This window comes from Neovison vison, chromosome 7 (assembly GCF_020171115.1).
Source record: "Neovison vison isolate M4711 chromosome 7, ASM_NN_V1, whole genome shotgun sequence".
Lineage (NCBI taxonomy): Eukaryota > Metazoa > Chordata > Mammalia > Carnivora > Mustelidae > Neogale > Neogale vison.
Window position 1 is genome coordinate 202626333 of NC_058097.1, and position 16757 is coordinate 202643089.

General features: G+C 63.4%; 2 protein-coding genes and 1 long non-coding RNA gene across 8 annotated transcripts in view; 2 read left to right on the top strand and 1 right to left on the bottom strand.

Moving 5' to 3' along the window:
* PTDSS2 (phosphatidylserine synthase 2) overlaps positions 1–1926 on the top strand; it is a 24073-nt gene extending 22147 nt beyond the window's left edge. For all 3 annotated transcript variants that reach the window (XM_044259888.1, XM_044259887.1, XM_044259886.1), the window contains 4 exons: positions 176–290; positions 362–507; positions 617–802; positions 952–1926. In XM_044259888.1, the coding sequence (XP_044115823.1) occupies positions 176–290; positions 362–507; positions 617–802; positions 952–1108 (604 nt within the window). In that variant the 3' untranslated portion in view covers positions 1109–1926. The remainder of the gene's footprint in view (positions 1–175; positions 291–361; positions 508–616; positions 803–951) is intronic.
* On the bottom strand, positions 1880–11296 carry RNH1 (ribonuclease/angiogenin inhibitor 1). 4 transcript variants are annotated; one of them, XM_044259884.1, is made up of 10 exons: positions 11240–11296; positions 5817–5922; positions 4961–5131; positions 4451–4621; positions 3879–4049; positions 3619–3789; positions 3371–3541; positions 2929–3099; positions 2162–2332; positions 1880–2077 (listed from the first exon to the last, which is right to left on the bottom strand). In XM_044259884.1, the coding sequence occupies exons 2-10, from the start codon at positions 5900–5902 to the stop codon at positions 1990–1992; spliced, it is 1371 nt and encodes a 456-aa protein (XP_044115819.1). In that variant the 5' UTR covers positions 5903–5922; positions 11240–11296; the 3' UTR covers positions 1880–1989. The 4 variants fall into 4 exon arrangements, with proteins under 4 accessions (XP_044115819.1, XP_044115818.1, XP_044115817.1 ...); XM_044259883.1 differs by lacking the exon at positions 11240–11296 and adding an exon at positions 8068–8136; XM_044259882.1 differs by lacking the exon at positions 11240–11296 and adding an exon at positions 7843–7954.
* Positions 11297–12304: 1008 nt separating this feature from the next.
* LOC122913217 lies at positions 12305–15951 on the top strand. Its single transcript, XR_006385706.1, has 2 exons — positions 12305–12855; positions 15466–15951. It is a non-coding gene; the product is annotated as an uncharacterized LOC122913217 (long non-coding RNA).
* Positions 15952–16757: the final 806 nt, after the last annotated feature.

Below are 16757 nucleotides of genomic sequence, written 5' to 3' on the forward strand. Positions count from 1 at the left end.
CTGGAAACAGACCTGGCGGGGTACTGGGGAGCAGGGGTCTCCCCACCCATCCATCATGGGGCCCGGGGCAGCAGGCGGGGGCCACAGGCAGTGAGCATCCACTGGGCTCCAAGCACCTGGTGTGGCTGCCTGGGGGACAGAGGCTCCGCGGGGTGACGGGGCCCTGTGCTCCCAGGGGGAAGATGAAGAGGATCGCCTTCCAGTTCACGCCCTACAGCTGGGTCCGCTTCGAGTGGAAGCCGGCCTCCAGCCTGCGGCGCTGGCTGGCCGTGTGCGGCATCATCCTGGTGGTAAGGCCGGCCCGCGGCGCGCGCCCCCGCCGGGCAGCCCGGCTCGCCACCGACCCTCCCGTGTCTCCCAGTTTCTGTTGGCAGAACTGAACACGTTCTACCTGAAGTTCGTGCTCTGGCTGCCCCCCGAGCACTCCCTCGTCCTTCTGCGGCTTGTGTTCTTCGTGAACGTGGGCGGCGTGGCCATGCGGGAGATCTACGACTTCATGGACGACCCGTGAGGGCCCCGGGCCGGGGGGGGGGCGGTGGGCGGGCCCCGGCCCCCTCCGCTCGCCGCCCCTGGGGCCCAGCGACAGCGCCCTCAGCCGAGTGCCCTCCCCCCGCAGGAAGCCCCACAAGAAGCTGGGCCAGCAGGCCTGGCTGGTGGCGGCCATCACGGCCACGGAGCTGCTCATCGTCGTCAAGTACGACCCGCACACCCTCACGCTGTCCCTGCCCTTCTACATCTCGCAGTGCTGGACGCTCGGCTCCGTGCTCGTGCTCACCTGGACCGTCTGGCGCTTCTTCTTGCGGTGAGGGCGTGGGCGGTCTCCCCCGGCCAGGTCAGCTGGCATCCGGGTCGGGGGTCCCTCCCTGCGACTCTGGGAGCGTCCCTGTGAGGGGCAGCTTCTCAGGACCTCCGTGGGCCAGCTGGCGGTGACCTGGCTCCCGCTGTCCCCAGGGACATCACCCTGAGGTATAAGGAGACGCGGCGTCGGCAGCAGAGCAGGGGCGGCCAGAGCACGGCCGCGGGCCACGGGGACGGACACCTGCCTGAGCCCGAAGACCTCCCGGGGCCCACGGAACCGGAGAGCGAGGGGGTGCCGGCCCCAGACTGATGTAGCTCCCGGCCACCAAGAGCCCCTCGGCCCGTGGGGTCAGACCCTCCTTTTTCCCGTGCGCATAGTGGGGCCCTGCGGGGCGGGGCGGAAGGTGGCCTGTCCCCAATGTGCGCGTGTGTGAACGCGGCGTGGAGGGGTGTGGGCACGTGGGCTGCGTGTTGCTGGGGCTGCTCTGGGGTGACGAGTGTGGCTGGGCTGGCCCTGGGCAGTGGTTTCCTCCCCCCAGATCACAGGCATAGCTGGGCCTTTCTCTGCTCTCTGGGCGTCCATGCCGGCCCCCCCAAGGCCCCAGCTGCATCTCACGGGGAGTGTGGACACCCCGATGGCTGAGAAGGGGCAGGTCTGAGCTATCACCCAGGGAGGTTTTGTCTGATCCCACAGACAGCTGGGCACGGGGCTAGGGGTCATGGGACTGGTCCCCCGAGGAAAGAGAGTCAAAGGCCCTGCGTCTGAGTGGCGAGGAGGGCGTGGGCGTCTTCATGAGCAAACAGAAGAAGTGCACCAGTGCCGGAGGCCTGCGGCCCTGAGTCCTCCTCACCAGCCCCCAGCCACAGCCCCGTCCTGCCCTCAACACAGGGGTTGCCCAGGGTGACAGGGGAGCGGGTGGGCGGGGCCACTGCTGCATCTGTACTGAGCCGGCCAGGCCAGTGGGAGGGAGGCAGCCGCCCCAGGCACGGTGCGTGGTGCGTGCTTGCTGCGGGACAGCCCAGGTGGAAACACACTGACGACCCAGGCCTGGTGGGGGCCCCACAGAAAAGACAACACTCCTCCTGCCAAAAAAAGTGCTTTAATAAAGTGTCTAGAACTTTCTTGCATTAGTGAGCTGAGAGCATCTCTTGGTTCAAAGCTAGGAGGCCCTCGGGAGGGCGCGGCCGGGCTCAGGAGATGATCCTCAGGCCGGGCTTGCGCTCCTCCAGGGCATACATGTCGTCATTCATCTTCTCCGACCAGTAGATGTCGTAGAGGCTGTGGGCGCCGGGACGCAGGGTCAGGATCTTGTGGGGACTGTGCCCCTCCAGCCTCCCCCCCCTCCCCGCACACGGCACTCACACCAGCTGCTCCAGTGTGCAGCCGGGCTGCTCCACGCTCTCCATCAGCCACCGGACGCCCTGCTCGCTCATGCAGTTGTTGCTGAGGTCCAGCTCCCGCAGGCTGTGGTTGACCAGCAGGAGCGAGGCCAGGCTGGCGCAGCCTTCATCAGCCACATCGCAGTCCCCCAGGCTGGGCGTAGATAGGGCACGGGTCAGGACAAAAGGGCCTGCCGCTGATCACAGGGTGATGGGGGGGTGTCCGCAGCACACCATGTGTGAGCAACGGGGTCCGGCCCGTCCCCCAGACCTCAAGCTTGGGCGCTCCTGGAGTCGTGCAGAGGGCCCGCCAAAGGCAACAGGAACACACAGCTCCCCTCCGTGGGCACAGGGGTCACACTGACCTCAGGCGCACACAGCCTGGACTCAGGGCCCAAACCTCCCTGGACAGATGGGAGTGCACCAGAGGGCCTCATCGGACCCCTCACCTCACCGCCGGGCATTGGGAGCTGGCTGGGTGGACGGTGAGCTGCCGAGGAGGCAACCAGAGGCAGAAGAGCAGGGGTGCAGGTACAGGGTGCACAGAGGCTCTGGGCCTCCAGGGTGAGGATGAGGAAGGACGGGCCCAGCGCCGCTTGTCCACCTCCGCCCCCTGCCCAAGCCGACCCCCCACCCAGAAGCCACGGTAAGCAGCAGAGAGCAGACGACCGTGGAGACAGGCCCGCGGTGCATTGCGGGGAGCGGGACTCGCCCCACGCCCCCTGCATGACATGCCCCCGGCGCACTCACCCCAGATCGCGCAGCACGGCACCTGGCTGGCGCAGACCCTGGCACAGGTCCCGGACGCCCGCGTCGCCTAGCTTGTTGTTGCTCAGCTGCAGCACCGTGAGGCCCTTGTTCTGGGCCAGCACCTCTCCGAAGGAGGCACAGCTGGCGGCCGTGAAGCTGCAGTATTTCGCCCTGGGAGACAGACAGCAGCGGGGCCCACAGCTCGAGGCGCTCTCCGAGGCCCCTGAGGGCCCGAGCAGGAAGCCCCCGACCCCCACCCTCCAAAGACAGCCAGCGCCCCACTCCCCCACCCCCACCCCCTCGCGGAGGCCTGGCCCCCAGACACCAGCCACCGCAGCCCTGGGCCCCCCAGGGCCTCCGTGCTCCCGCATCCACAGGGTCCCCTGGGGCCCCAGCTCTGCACAGCCCCGCCAGGCCCCGGCCACCACCCGGCCGCACTCACCACAAGGTCTGCAGCTGGCAGCCGGGCTCCAGGAGGCCCTCACACAGCAGCCGGGCCCCCTCGTCCCCCAGCACGTTGCCCGCCAGGCTTATCTCCTTCAGGCTCTGCTTGGCCCTGATGACGCGGCACAGGTCTCTGCAGCCCGTGATGGTGATGTCACAGTCCCAGAGCCTGCAGGCCCAGGGGACAGGTCACGGCAGGGGCCCCGAGGCCGCGGCCCCGAGGGTGCAGGCCGGGGGCACACTCACCTCAGGACCTGGATCTGGCAGCTGGACTGCAGCAAGCTCGAGCACAGCGTGGCGATGCCCTCGTCACCCAGCTTGTTGTCCCCCAGGTCCAGGATCTGAAGCGAGGGCTTGGCTGCCACGACCCTACATAGGTCCTCACAGCTGGCTGCCGTGAGGCCGCAGTTCTCCAGCCTGGAAGCACAGGAGGGCCGGCTGGGCTGGGGAGACGGCCCTGCAGCACCCGCTGCCCCCCGCCCCCCCCAGCCAGGCCCAGCACTTACCTGAGCACCTCCAGCTGGCAGGCAGAGTCCACCAGGCCCTGGCACAGCACCCGCACGCCGGCCTCCTCCATCGCATTGTTGCTCACCACAAGCACCTTGAAGTGCTCCTTGGCCTTGAGCGCCGAGGCCAGGGACGCACAGCTGGCGCCTGTCAGGTTGCAATACTCCAGCCTGCGGATGGGCGGGGGTCAGAACTCCGGCCCAGGGAGCACTGCCAGGGTGGCCTCTCCTGCCCCAGGCTGCGGGGCCCATGAGACCAGGGGGCAGCAGGGCCAGGACCACGCAGCCCCGGCAAAGGGGCCGTCTCCTTGGAGCCTCCCAGCCCAGGAGCCCCCCCCCCCCACTGTGCCCAGGATGCCCTAGAGCTGGGAGAGAGACACCAGCCTCCCTTGCGGGCTCCAGCCGCCGCCTCCCTCGCCCGGCCCATGGGCGCTTGCTGTGGGCTGCCAGGCCCACTCTTGGTGTTGGCCACGTCCCGGCAGCACCCAGGACAGCTGGCTGCGGTCTCCCAAGAGCCCCTTCCTCACAGCTCCCCGCAGCCCAGGGTGGGGGGTGGTCTGTCACACACTCACTGCAGGTTCTCCAGGTGGCACTCGGGGTCCAGGAGGCCCTCGCACAGCAGCTGCAGGCCCTCGTCCTCCAGCGGGTTGCTGCTGAGCTGCAGCTCCCGCAGGGTGGGCAAGGAGCGCAGCACGCCGGGCAGGACCCCACAGCCGGCTTTGGTCAGGCAGCAGTTCTGGAGGCTGGAGTACAACCAAGCTGGCCATCAGCACGGCCCCCGTCAGCTCCGGCCAATCCTGTACCCAAGGGAGCCCACCAAGCACAGCCCCATAAGAGGGCCAGGGATCTGGGGTCTCCTGAGAGCACAATGGGGCTGCTCGAGGCACTGTGAGGTCCAGAGGAAGCCGGGCCGTGCACTCAGGAATGACAGGCGGGGCTGTGGCACGACCACACCCCACGGGGAACCGGGGGCCTCGGCCGAGGCAGGAAGGGCCCCCAGTGCTCCAGGACTGTCCAAGCAGGTTCGGACCTGAGCCAGGGCTGGGGCATGCCCCGGGACCACGTGGGTCACGCCGGCTCACCTGAGCTTCCGGATCTTGCAGGCCGGACTCTGCAGGCCCTGGAGCACCAGGTGCACCCCGCCGTCGCCCACCTTGCTAGTGCAAAGGTTCAGCTCGGTCAGGGAGGGGTTGGCCTGGAGGGCAGAGCGGATGTCCCTGCACCGCTCCTCCGTGAGGCCACAGTCCTCCAGCCTGTGGACAGGACACCAGTCACCACACGGCATGTCCTGGCCCGGTCCTGGGCCAAGAGCTCAACCTGGGGGAGGGACGGCTCCCGGGCGGCTCCTCCCATGAGTGACCCTTGATCCCGGCGTGGTGAGGTCAAGCCCCACAGGAGGCATACAGGTTATTTGAAAAAAGTAAATTTAAAGAAAGAAAGCAGAGAAGCGTGTGGATTATCTCAGGCTTTTGCTGCAGGCTGGGCACCACCAGGGGCCCATGTGGGGCCGCGTGCTCCCCGCGCCTTCCCGTGCGGCCCCGTCCATGCAGGAAAGCCCGCCTATCTCCGCAAGGAAACCGAACAGAGGAAATGCTGGGAAAAGGACCCTGTGCCTCAGAGGGACACGCCAGGAGAGCTCAGCAACCGAACCCAGTCTCGACTCCATTTCCAGCCCACCGCCAACAGGGGCGGCGCCCCAGCGCCCTGCAGCCAGGGGACAGGCCCTCAGAGCCTCCATGCTAAGCCCGGGCCACCCCGCCTCAGCCAGGAAGAGGCTGACGTTTTCAGAGAGTGGGAAGAAAATACAGTAACGTCTCGTGCGTGTGAAAGTCATGTACAATTCACAGCGAGTCCACAGACAGTGCTTTCGCAGCCCGGCGGCAGTGGGGGAGCCCGTGCGCCATGCCCGCGCCCGCACAGCCAGCGGCCGGCTTCTACCTGACCACCTCGCATTGCTGCATCAGAGGCAGGAGCTCTGTCCACCGGGCGTCACTCAGCTCCTGATACTGGATGTCGAGGTTCATGGTTCGAGCCCAAGTGTTTTCTAGACAGAAGGCAGAGGAAGGAGAACATCTCAGCCGGACTCTCAGTATGTGACAGGCCAGCAGACAGACAGGAGTCGTAACGGGACCCCCAAGGCGGGAGGGGGGGGCTGCTGGTGTCTCAGAAGCCAGAGCCACTCCCTTGGCCAGTGCCCTTCTCCACCTCAGCCCCAGGAGCACCAATCGGGGCAGGCAAAAGGAGGCTGCAGCCCCTGGGCTCCCCAGACAAAGGCCACCACAGAAGAACAGCAGCCTCACGTCCCAGCCTCCTGCACTCTGCCCTGAGGGCCCTGCCTACCCGGGAGCGCCAGGGCCAGTGCTGGCCATCTGAAGCCGCGATCTCTCACTTGCCTGGCGACACCACGGCGTGGAGAGCCCACCTGGTGGGGCACAAGGGCCAGCAAGGGGAGCAGTGGCGCAGCTCCACCTGGCCAGAGCACCCTGCCCCGCCACGGGCACTGAAGGAGCTCGGGCCTGAGCCTCGCCGCCCTGAAGCAGCGGGTGGGAGGGCAGGCGCCTGCGCCGGCTAACAGCTCCTCAAGGGCCACCAGCCACAGGTCGACTGCCCCGGAATGGGCTGAGGAAGTCAAGTGGAGACCCCAGGCCCACTGGCCTGCACTCTGGTGTTGCACGCACAGGTGGCCACTCGGTTCTGTGTCCACAGTCCCTTCCCCGGGACTCCCAACAAGCCGGAACACGTCCTCTGCCCCACCCTGGGTCAGCCCAGGCCCACGGAGAAATCAGGTAGGGCTTTGGCAAATGAGGCTGGCATGGGAGCAGGGAAACACCTCACCAGGGACAGCACAGAGCCCCAAGAAGTGATTAACTGTCCAGCATACCAGAGTGCCATGTGGACGCTGACTGCACACGGGTGTTCCCGAGGCCCTGAAGGTGGGAGCCAGAGAAGAGAGCTGGGTTTCATTCCAGCGTGATCAGAAAGCCCGGGAAGGAGTCACACCCGGAAACAGTGCCATTCAGACGCCCTTTACAAAGGCCGGGGCAAACGCTGACTGAAGCCCGCAAGAGGCTCCTGGTTCCGTGAAACCGCAGCTTCCTAGGAACACTGCCTCATCTGTGTTCCTGGCCCTGCCTAGCAGGGCCTGGCCGTGCTCAAGGGAGGACTCCCCGCCTCCATCCAGGCGGGTTCAGAGCCTACAGCCACTGGGGGGACAGACCAGTACAGGCTCTGAGTGCCAGCCAGCAGACGAGATGCCCCAGTGCACACCCTCACGGATGCGCCGGCGGGAAATACTGAGGGTCGGAGGTCCTGCAACCGGCCGGGTCACACAAGCGACCCAAGTAGGAAGCCAGAGTTTGCCCAGCCCACTGTCCTGGCCACGTAAGCAAAACCCAGACGCGCCTGCCCCGGAGCCCGGGTGTGTGGTCAGTAAATGCCCCACTCCAGAGCCCTGCGTCGTCGCCCCCGGAGAACGGGAGGGACGGGCGAGTTCTGCGGGACCCTCCCTCGCGGTGCGGCCCGCCCACCGGGGCCCGGGCTCTGCCCCCGCGATCCGAGATTAAGAACGAGGGCGGGAAAGCCGGACGGGGCCGCCGAACGCCCGCACACGCCGCCCCGCCCCGGGCTCGACCGGACCCTGCGGAAACCTCTTCGCCGGTACCGGGGCTCGGGGGCTCTTCCGAAGCTCTGTGCGTCACGGATCCCTTCGAGAACCCCAGGAGGCCGAAGACGCGCAGCGGAGACGCCGCGACCCCCCGTTTCTCCCGGAATCGAGACCCCCGGCAGCTGGGCTGCTCCCCAAGGCCCCGAAGGGCACTGAAGGCTTTCGCTTGCGAGAAAGGGCCGCGCCCCGAGGCCAGGAGCAGGGTGGCGGTGCCCTCCGCCCGCGCCGAGCCGGACCGCAGGGCAGGGGCGTCTCGGGCCCGCTGAGCCCCGCGCAGGCGGCGGCGGAGCGCGCGGTTACCTGTGCGAGGCGCGGGCGGCGGCCAGGGACGCGCCGGGGTCCGCCCGAGGCCGCCCAGGGCCGCCCCCCACCTCCGCGCGCGCCGGAGACTGCGCATGTGTCCCGGGCCGGCGCGGGGACCCCCCGCGAGCGAGCGGCCGCTGGGACCCCGCGCGCAGGCACCCGCCGCCCACCCGCCCCGCTCCCCGCGCCCGCCCCCCGGCACCCCGGCCCCGCGCCGCTCACCAGCCGCCGAGCCTCCGCTTCCGTCGGGCCTGGGGTGCGGTCGGCGCCACGTCCGGGGGCGAGGTCACGCGCTGGGGCGGGCCGCAGGCGGGGCGAAAGGCCGGGGGCGGCCCGGGACGCGGGCGGAGCACGGGGGTGACCCGCCCGCCCCCGAGGGCGCCGGAGCCGCACCCCCGGGCAGGGCGCTCCGTGGACACGGCCGCTCCGACGCAGGACCTCACGCGAGCGCCCGCATCCCAAGAAGGAAACCCGGACCTCTGCCCGCTAGGACCACCGCGGCCCGCAGGCAAAGAGCTTCGAGGGCACTTCGGGTTTCCTAAACAGGCGGGACAAGACCGTGTTTGGAAAACCCCTGAGGGGGGCCGGGAGCTTTCTGCATCGTCCGCCTGACGAGGTCGCCCCCGGCCCCGGCCCGGGCGCGCACAGCGGAGCTCGCGCGTCCGCGCTCCCGGGCGCACCGGCGGAGGCTGCGCGCGGACTTGGACACGGGCTGGAGCGGGGTTGCGGGATGCGTCCTCGTCACCGAGGCGCTCACGGCCTCGCGGCTAACCCAGCACCTCCTGAGTGCCGAGCGCTATGCCGGGCGCTGGGGCTACGCTGGTGAGCAAGGCAGAGCGAAGGTCTCGGGCCCCGCGGAGCTCACAGTCCAATGCGGGGAACGCATGAAATCCAAAAATAAATTAATAGCATTTACAATGCGGAAAGTGCAAGGCAGGGGATAACGCAGGATTAAAAACAAGTCGGGAATGAGTGCTGGAGGGCCAGGGCAGAGGTCAGGTAGGTCTCCTCCCCAGTGCGAGCAAGCCTCTGGGGGCTGAGGCCCCGACGCTGGGGCAGGCGGGGAGGGAGGTGCCTTGGTGTTGTTTCATAAACACAGGTGCTCACTGCAGACCTGACCCCATCTTTGCGACCACCAGCGAGCAGCACAGTATGGGATGGGGGCTGAGGACACTGGGAGCTGACCTGTTGCCTGGGGATTAGGTTCTCTGGGGAAATAAAGTGAGGGTTATTCAATCCGGGAGAATATTTGGCTGGGTCAATCCTTGCTTGGGTGACTTGCTGGGCTCCCAATGGACAAGGGGGTCTGGGCCATCAGTGAGGGGCCTGGGGGCCCAGAGAACCCAGTGGATTCAGAGAGGCGGGCTAAGGCAGAAGTAACCACCGCAGGGTCACCATGAGCTCCTCTGAGCAGGTCAAGTTGTCAGGCTGAACTTTTTTTTTTTTAAGATTTATTTATTTAGAGGGGTGCCTGGGTGGCTCAGTGGGTTAAGCCTCTGCCTTCAGGTCAGATCATGATCCCAGGGTCCTGGGATTGAGCCCCACATCAGGCTCCCTGCTCAATGGGGAGCCTGCTTCTCCCTCTCCCTCTGTTCCAGCTCATTCTCTTGCTCTCTAATAAATGGAATCTTTAAGAAAAAAGAAAATGGAAAGCCCTAGCGTGCCCACATTCCAGAAACAAAGGCTCTGACATCTCAGTATGTGCTCCTACTCCTCTGTACTCCCAATACGTTTTCTTAAAAGAAACATTTGTAATGGTAGGTAGAGTAATGGTCAAAGAGAGTATGTCCAAACCTCTACCTTACCCAGCAAAGGAGTCTTTGCAGTGTGACTAAGTAAGGGTTTTGAGATGGAAGATTGTCCCGGATGACCTGGGTAGGCCCAAAGTAGTCCTAAGGTCCTTACAAAAGGGAGGCAAAAGGTCAAAATCAGAGAGATGTGACCAGGGAAGCATCGGCTGGAGTGGCTGGGCTCTGAAGACGGGAAGGCAGCCTCGACAAGCCGGGCCAGGCCAAGCAGCAGGTTCTCCCCTGGAAACTCCGGAAGGAACCGGGCCTCCGGATACTTGGATTTAACTCCCTGGCGCCCGTTTCCCACTTCTGAGCTCCAGAACCGTAAAGTAAGAGACTCCGTGACAACGGGTCACGGCGGCGGCAGGAAACGGACACCCGATGAACTGTGGTTCCCACTGCGGAGGAGCTGCGCGGACACCGTGTACCTGAACACACAGGTACGCCGACCAGTAACGAACACAGTCTAACTCTGTAAAAACCTTGTTTTTTTAAATATTGTATTTACTTGCTTGTCAGAGAAAAAGCGAGTGCGGGAGCAGGGGGAGCGGCAGGCGGAGGGACAGAGAGAAGCAGACTCCGTACCTGGCCGGGAGCCCGATGTGGGACTCCCCCCGTCCCCCCCACGACCCTGGGATCACGACCCGGGCCAGGCAGGCGCCCCACACAGTGTAGCCTTCCCGGTCACATCGCGCAACTGCCCGAGCGCAGCCGAGCCACGCAGCGGCCATCCAGACCGCGTCCCGCCCTCCCGCGGTACCGTCCCGGTACGCCACCCAGAGAGGGGCTTCCCCGGCTCGGGCGTCCTTCCAAGCCACTGCCCCCCGGAAATGCTGCGCAGCCCAGCAGCCTCCCCCACACTCGCGCGTCCCCGCGCCCGGGACGCCGGCGCAGGAGCGCCCAGGGCCTGGGCTCCCCTTTCCGGTTTCAGCGAGTCCCCGGAGGTGCGGTCCTACCGCACGTGGTTAAGTTCTGCCCTCCCCACGTGAGTGCCTCGGCTCCCCCCCTGGGTTCTCGGGCGCCCGGACAGGGGCGGCGCTGGCCGGCGGGGAGATGGCCGTGCCCGAGGTCCAGCGTCCTGGGCGGGGAGCCGGGAGAGTCCTCTCCCAGAGCTGCCCACCCCGGCAGCGGCGGCTGTCCTCTGGGGAACAAGGTCGAGGGTTACTCAACTTGGGGGGAGAAGGCTTAGCCGGGCCCCGCTTGCGCACCGCGCCGGGCGCCGACAGACCGCGGGCTCCCGCCGAGCCTCGAGGAGAAGCGCGCGGAGAACCAAGCCGCACGCAGCGCCGGCGCGCGCACCTGGCGCCCCAGCGCCGGGACTCCCAGCATGCCCCGGGAGGCAGCCAATGCGAGGTGCGCACGCGCGGGCGCACTTGGACGCTCTGACGCCACCAGCACGCGCCGACCTCCGGCCCCGGAAAGCCCCTCCCCCGCCCCGCCAGCCCGCCACCCCCACCGGACCCCGCTCCCCCTCCCCTTGCACCCTGCTCTCCAGTGTCACTTCAGGACGTCGCGTCTACCCTGGCAGCATGGCTGCAGGAGCGCCCGGTGCGTGTTCACAGGCGATCCGACCAAGGTCGGCACGGACCGCTGGACTGACTTACCTCCAGAAGACAGGCTGCGAGAGGGACAGCCCTCTCCCGACAGGGGCGGAGCCTGGCGGGGCGCGTTCTTGCTGCGGCGTCGGGACGGGCGGTGGGGCGGGGCCTGGGCGTCGGGGGCGGGGCCTCGCGGGGGCGGGGGCGGGGCCTCGCGGGGGTGGAGGCAGGCAGCCCTCCGCGCGGGTGGAGTGCCGGGGTCTCGCGGCTCCCACGTGGCGGCGGCGCGGGGCGGTGGTCCCGGCGCCGCGCCCCCCGCGTCCGGCCTGGCAGGTGCGCCTCGGACGTCCGGCCCCGGCGGTGACCTAAGGGGACGGCGCCGGGGGCTCGGTCGGGCGACGGGAGCGAGGCTGGGGCCCGGTTGGCGCCCCGCGGTCCCCCGCGCCGCGCCGCCCCGTGGGGGGAGCCGGACGGAACGACGCGCAGACGGACGCGAGGACGGTTCCGTGCGGAAGGCCGGGTGACCGCCGGGACCGCGCGTGATCGGGGCGACGCTCGTGTCTCTGCATCGTCCCGACCTCCTGACCGCCCCGTCCCCGCGCGTCCGTTCGGGAAGCGCGTCTCGTGGAGCCCCGTGCCCGGCTGCGTCGTAGCTGCCGGGGCTGCGACCCGCAGGGACCCTCGTGCGGGAAGCGGCGGGGCGGCTGGGCCCGCGGGGAGCGGCCCGGAGGGGAGGCCGCTGTCCCCGGAGCGCTCCGCCCGCGGCCGGAGGCGGGAAGCTGGGCGCGACCGACGCGGGAGGAAAGGCCTGCGGGCGGCCGCAGGAGCCAGGACGACGGTCGGACGCTCCGGCGGCGCGGGGTCCTGCGGGCCCGAGGGGTGGGAGGTGCTCAAGGGAACACGCGCCGCTTCGGGCGAGGCTGTGCTGTAGCCGCTTTCGTGGACGTTGCCCAGTCCCGCTGCTCGCGTTCCTGCTCTGCAGCCACGGCGCGCTGGTGGTCCGGGCGACCGGCGCCTCCAAACTCCCGTTTCCCGCGCTCTGGGAGCCCTTCTGCGGGCCCGCGTCCCTGCGGGCGCCCGGAGGACGGAGGGCCGAGCCGGGCCAAGCGGCGGCTGGAGCCACAGGTGGGACATCCCTCGGGGCAGCACAGGTCCCGGGCATCCGGGCGTGACGCAGCGGGTTGTTCAGAGGAGGGAGAAACCCGCATCGGTTAGAGCCGCCTGCTGCCCCGCGCGTCCAGTCCTGCCGTCTCTTGTCCTTGTGTCTAAGAGGAAATCCTAGTGGAGCCCTGTCGGGGCGGGGCCCGGAGTGAGTGCGGTGTCCGAGCACCCAGTCCAGGTGTGCTTGCACGGACAACGCTTACGCGCTGGGGTCCCTAAATGCTGTGACTTCATTTTGGGTGCTTATCAAGGAGAAAGTGGTGGGCCGGTCCCCAGTTCTCAGAATTGACATTTTGGCAGATCAAGTTTGCAAACACGGGAACTGCATCCCAGAGCCGGTAATGAGACCACAGACAGCCGCTCCTCCGGTGACCTTTACAGGAGATGGTGGCGAACAGGGCCTGAAACCAGCTGACCTGGAGTGGCCTTCCCCGTGGTGAACGGCACCATCATTTTCTTCCGGACACCAGCGCCACCCAAGTCCCTCCCTCTGAGCAGTGAGGAACCCAGACGCGGTGCAGGTAGACGCCGACACACAGGGCTCCAAAGACATGATGCAAATTCATGCCGCACAAAACAAGGCACTTTGAGTGGGAATCTGGTGTGAGGCTTAGAATTCATCACCGGACACCGGAAGGGCTCCACTGGGCTGACTCAGGCACTGGCTCCCTGGACTACCACAACAGTTAGTTTTTCGGAAAGCTGCTGAAATGGTCTACTTTCATTTTATTTTATTTTTTTTAAAGATTTTATTAATTTATTTGACATACAGAGATCACAAGTAGGCAGAGAGGCAGCAGAGAGAGAGGAAGGGAAAGCAGGCTCCCCGCTGAGCAGAGAGTCGGACGCCAAACGTCATCCCAGGACCCTGAGATCATGACCTGAGCCGAAGGCAGAGGCTTTAACCCACTGAGCCACCCAGGCGCCCCTACTTTCATTTTATATCTTTCTATGCCATAACCCCTTAGATTTGTTTCCTGAAATTCTTGTAATTGATAAAGAGAACTACTTGAAACAAATCTTTGGCCCTAAGACTGTTTGGTCCCCTTTGTGAGAACCAGTGAGGAGCTTGGGGGATGTGTTGTCGACTTCGAGACCCCTGTGAAGCCGGGCGTGGAGACCACCACCATACATGTGGCTGTACCCCCTCCCACACAGAATGTGGCCCACAAGGCAGGCCACATTTTTATTTTTAAACTCAGCTCAGCTGATGTGGGATTTGGTAGTTGTGGTATGTAGAAGGACTCCCCCAGTTTCCCCTCGTCCCCTCCCAGAGGGGACGACTCTTGCACATCTCCAGGATGCAGTCTGTCCTCTGGATCACTTTCCACCTGCCCCATATGCTTGTCCCCACTGAACGATATGTCTTCTGAAATGCGTGCCTCTGGGTCTGTTTTGCCTTGTCCTCAATGCCTGCTGCAGCGTCTCAGCATAGAGGGTCTCAGGAAACAGGAACAGAGAGGCTGAAGAGAGAAGCCCCAGGATGGGTTTGAGAGACGTTGCCCAGGAGTATCTTTGGGTGACGTCCCTGTTCCTACTCTACTTCTGTAAATGTATTCCTTTAAAAAATGTCTTGTTTATTGAAATGTGAGGCACATACAGAAAAATGCACGTTGTGAACATAAAAGCACACTGGGTTTTCCCCCAACCTCCCCTCAAGTGAGCTACAACCCATTTAGGGTGGAGGAGGACCGTCGGAGGGCGAGGCTGCTCTGTTCGTGTGCCCGCGTTGTGTCACTGACTGTAATTACACCGCAGACCTGCGCTCTGGAGTGCAGAGCTCCCTCTGATCTGTGGACTCGGTTCTATCCTTGGGCAGGACGAAGTTCATGATGGGGCAGGTGTAGGGGAAGTTGGGCATACCCACCCTCTTCAGGCTCAGGCTCCTTGCCACAAGGGAGAGGATTTGGCTTTAAGTGGATGGTTTCAGTCCTACAGCAAGGAAGCAGCCAGTCAAGGGGACAGCGTGGCTTCGGGAGTCCTGTGTCCTGCACTGGTACGGAGGTCCTGGCACAGGGATGACATCCTTTTCCCTCCTGCGTGTAAACGCTGCAAAGATGTGCCATTCCTCGAAGACCCCGGGTCAGACCCTAAGCGACACTGGAAGCAGCAGCCTGCTCACAGGAGGGCGCCAACAGTCTCCGTCCGTTACCTCAGGGACGTGGGGGGCCACTCTGTACCCGGGGATGCTTGCACGCATGTGGCAGGGAGGAAAGGCTCAGGGGTCTAGAATAACCCTCCCATCTCTGCTTCCACGGGCTCATTTTTGCCTGTTTTTAAGCGTTATAGAAATGGAAGTCTACTGCACGGTATCTTCTTTGCTGAACAGCTGTGCGAGTGAGTGACAGCCACCCGTTTGATTGTGAGCAGGCGTGGTCTAGTGGGTGTCCCTGCCATGTTTCCTACGGCGGGCACACACCTTCCCGATGTACAGCTGAGTGCTTCCGAAAGACTGGGTTTTGGCTATTATGTGTAGCCATGCTATGAACCCACATGTCCTTCACCGAGGGTACGTGAGCGTTTCTCCTGAGTATATATCCGAGACGGTTGTTTGGGTATCGAGGCTGTGGAGGCCTCTTAATGCGGGCTGGGAAAAGTTGCCGCGTTTTCTGTCTTTTCTAAGCATTCATGTAATATTGGTGCTAGCTATTCCTTAAGTGTTTGTTAAAACCCATTAGCAAATTCTTTGTTTTCTTCTTAAGAAGTTTTTACATCATACATTCTATTTCCTTAGTACTTCTAGAAACATTCAGATTTTTCTGTTTCTTTCTGTGATGGTTTTTGTCATACGAATGTCAGTCATGACATTAACATTTGTGAATCTTTGGTTAAAATCTACATCTTGAACCTCTGCCTTCGGCTCAGATCATGATCTCGGGGTCCTGGGATCGAGCCCCGCATCGGGCTCTCTGCTCAGCGGGGAGCCTGCTTCCTTCTCTCTCTCTGCCTGCCTCTCTGCCTCCTTGCGGTCTCTCTCTGTCAAATAAATAAATGAAATCTTTAAAAAAAAAATCTACACCTTTGGGGGATTCCTTTGTCTTGTGAACTGTTGTGAGAGGAATACTGACTCTCTGCCCCAATCGCGTTTGTGTCTCTTCAGTTCTATTGTGTTTGTGCTTTTCTATTTCTAGACTATGTCAAGAGCCCATATCTTAAATCATCTCAGCATCCCAACAAACGGACTCTCTCCCCTCTGAGATGCTCCTCCTTGTGCCAGCGAGGCCGCTGGCTCACCGACTGCTGCAGTTACAACAGAAACAGGCCGAGCACTTAGCTCGAACCCCAGCCGAAACCCATCTTCCTGATTCTTGCCACGCTTGCCTGAAGCAAGGACGGCAGCTTCCACCCGCCAGGCCGGAAAAGCCCTGAGCAGCGGAAGCCTAGAAGACACCCGCCCCATGTCCCCTCCTCAACCAGGACCTCACGCTGAATGCGTCCCAGCTGTCCCCACCCCGGGATCACGGGCACCGTGCCTGCTCTCCTGCACGTACCCCCGACCCTTTCCCTGTAAAACCCTCGGGGTCTGTCTTGCCAGCAGAGAGGTAGGATGTTGAGGCCTGAGCCCGCCACCTCCCGTGTAGCCGGCACCCGAAATAAAGGGCTGCCTCTCTCCCAAACCTTCGTGTCTGCAGTTTTTGGCTTCTCTCATCATCAGTTCCCCACGCTGGTTCAGCAGCGGCGTTGGCAAACCTGGCCAGGAGCTTTGTCCAGCCCCCTGGGACTCCCCTGGACCGAGCAGGTGGCCGCAGCAGCCCGCCACAGCTCTGCCCATTTGTGGCCCGAGTCAGCAGCTGAGACGGATCAGGGAAGTCATCTCTCGGGACGCTGGTTGTGAGGTGTGTTTCCGAAGACACAGCCGTACCAGCCTTCCTTGGGGTAGGGCTTACATGCTGTTTTTTTCCATTCCCTGACTTTTAACCCTTCTAGATTCTTTTATTTAAGGTGTTCTCTTAGAATTGGAATGTAGTTGACTTCTGGTTTTTTTTTTTTTTCCCTAGTCTGATGATCGCGCTTTTCATTGGAAAATTTAGACTGAAAATTCACATTTAATTTAATCACTGATATATTTTGGGCGTTTTGTTTTTTCTGCCTATTCTATGTTTCTGTTTTTCTCTTTTTTTTTTTTTTCTTTTGCCATCTTCTGGGTTTTTATTTTACCATTTTCTCTGCTTTGGTAGTTTTGCATTGTTTTAGTATTATTTTAGTAGTTACTCTATGATTATACATGTGTCTTTGACTTATTAAAGCTTAACATAAGCTTATACTTTAGCCACTCCCTGGACAATCCTAGGACCTTAGAGCATTTTGTCTTTATTTGTGACTAATGATAATTAATAGTAAATAATAAGTAAATAAGTTATTATTAAGTTATGTAGTCAGTATTCATTTAGAATTTTGTTGCTCTTCAATCCTGGCATCTTTC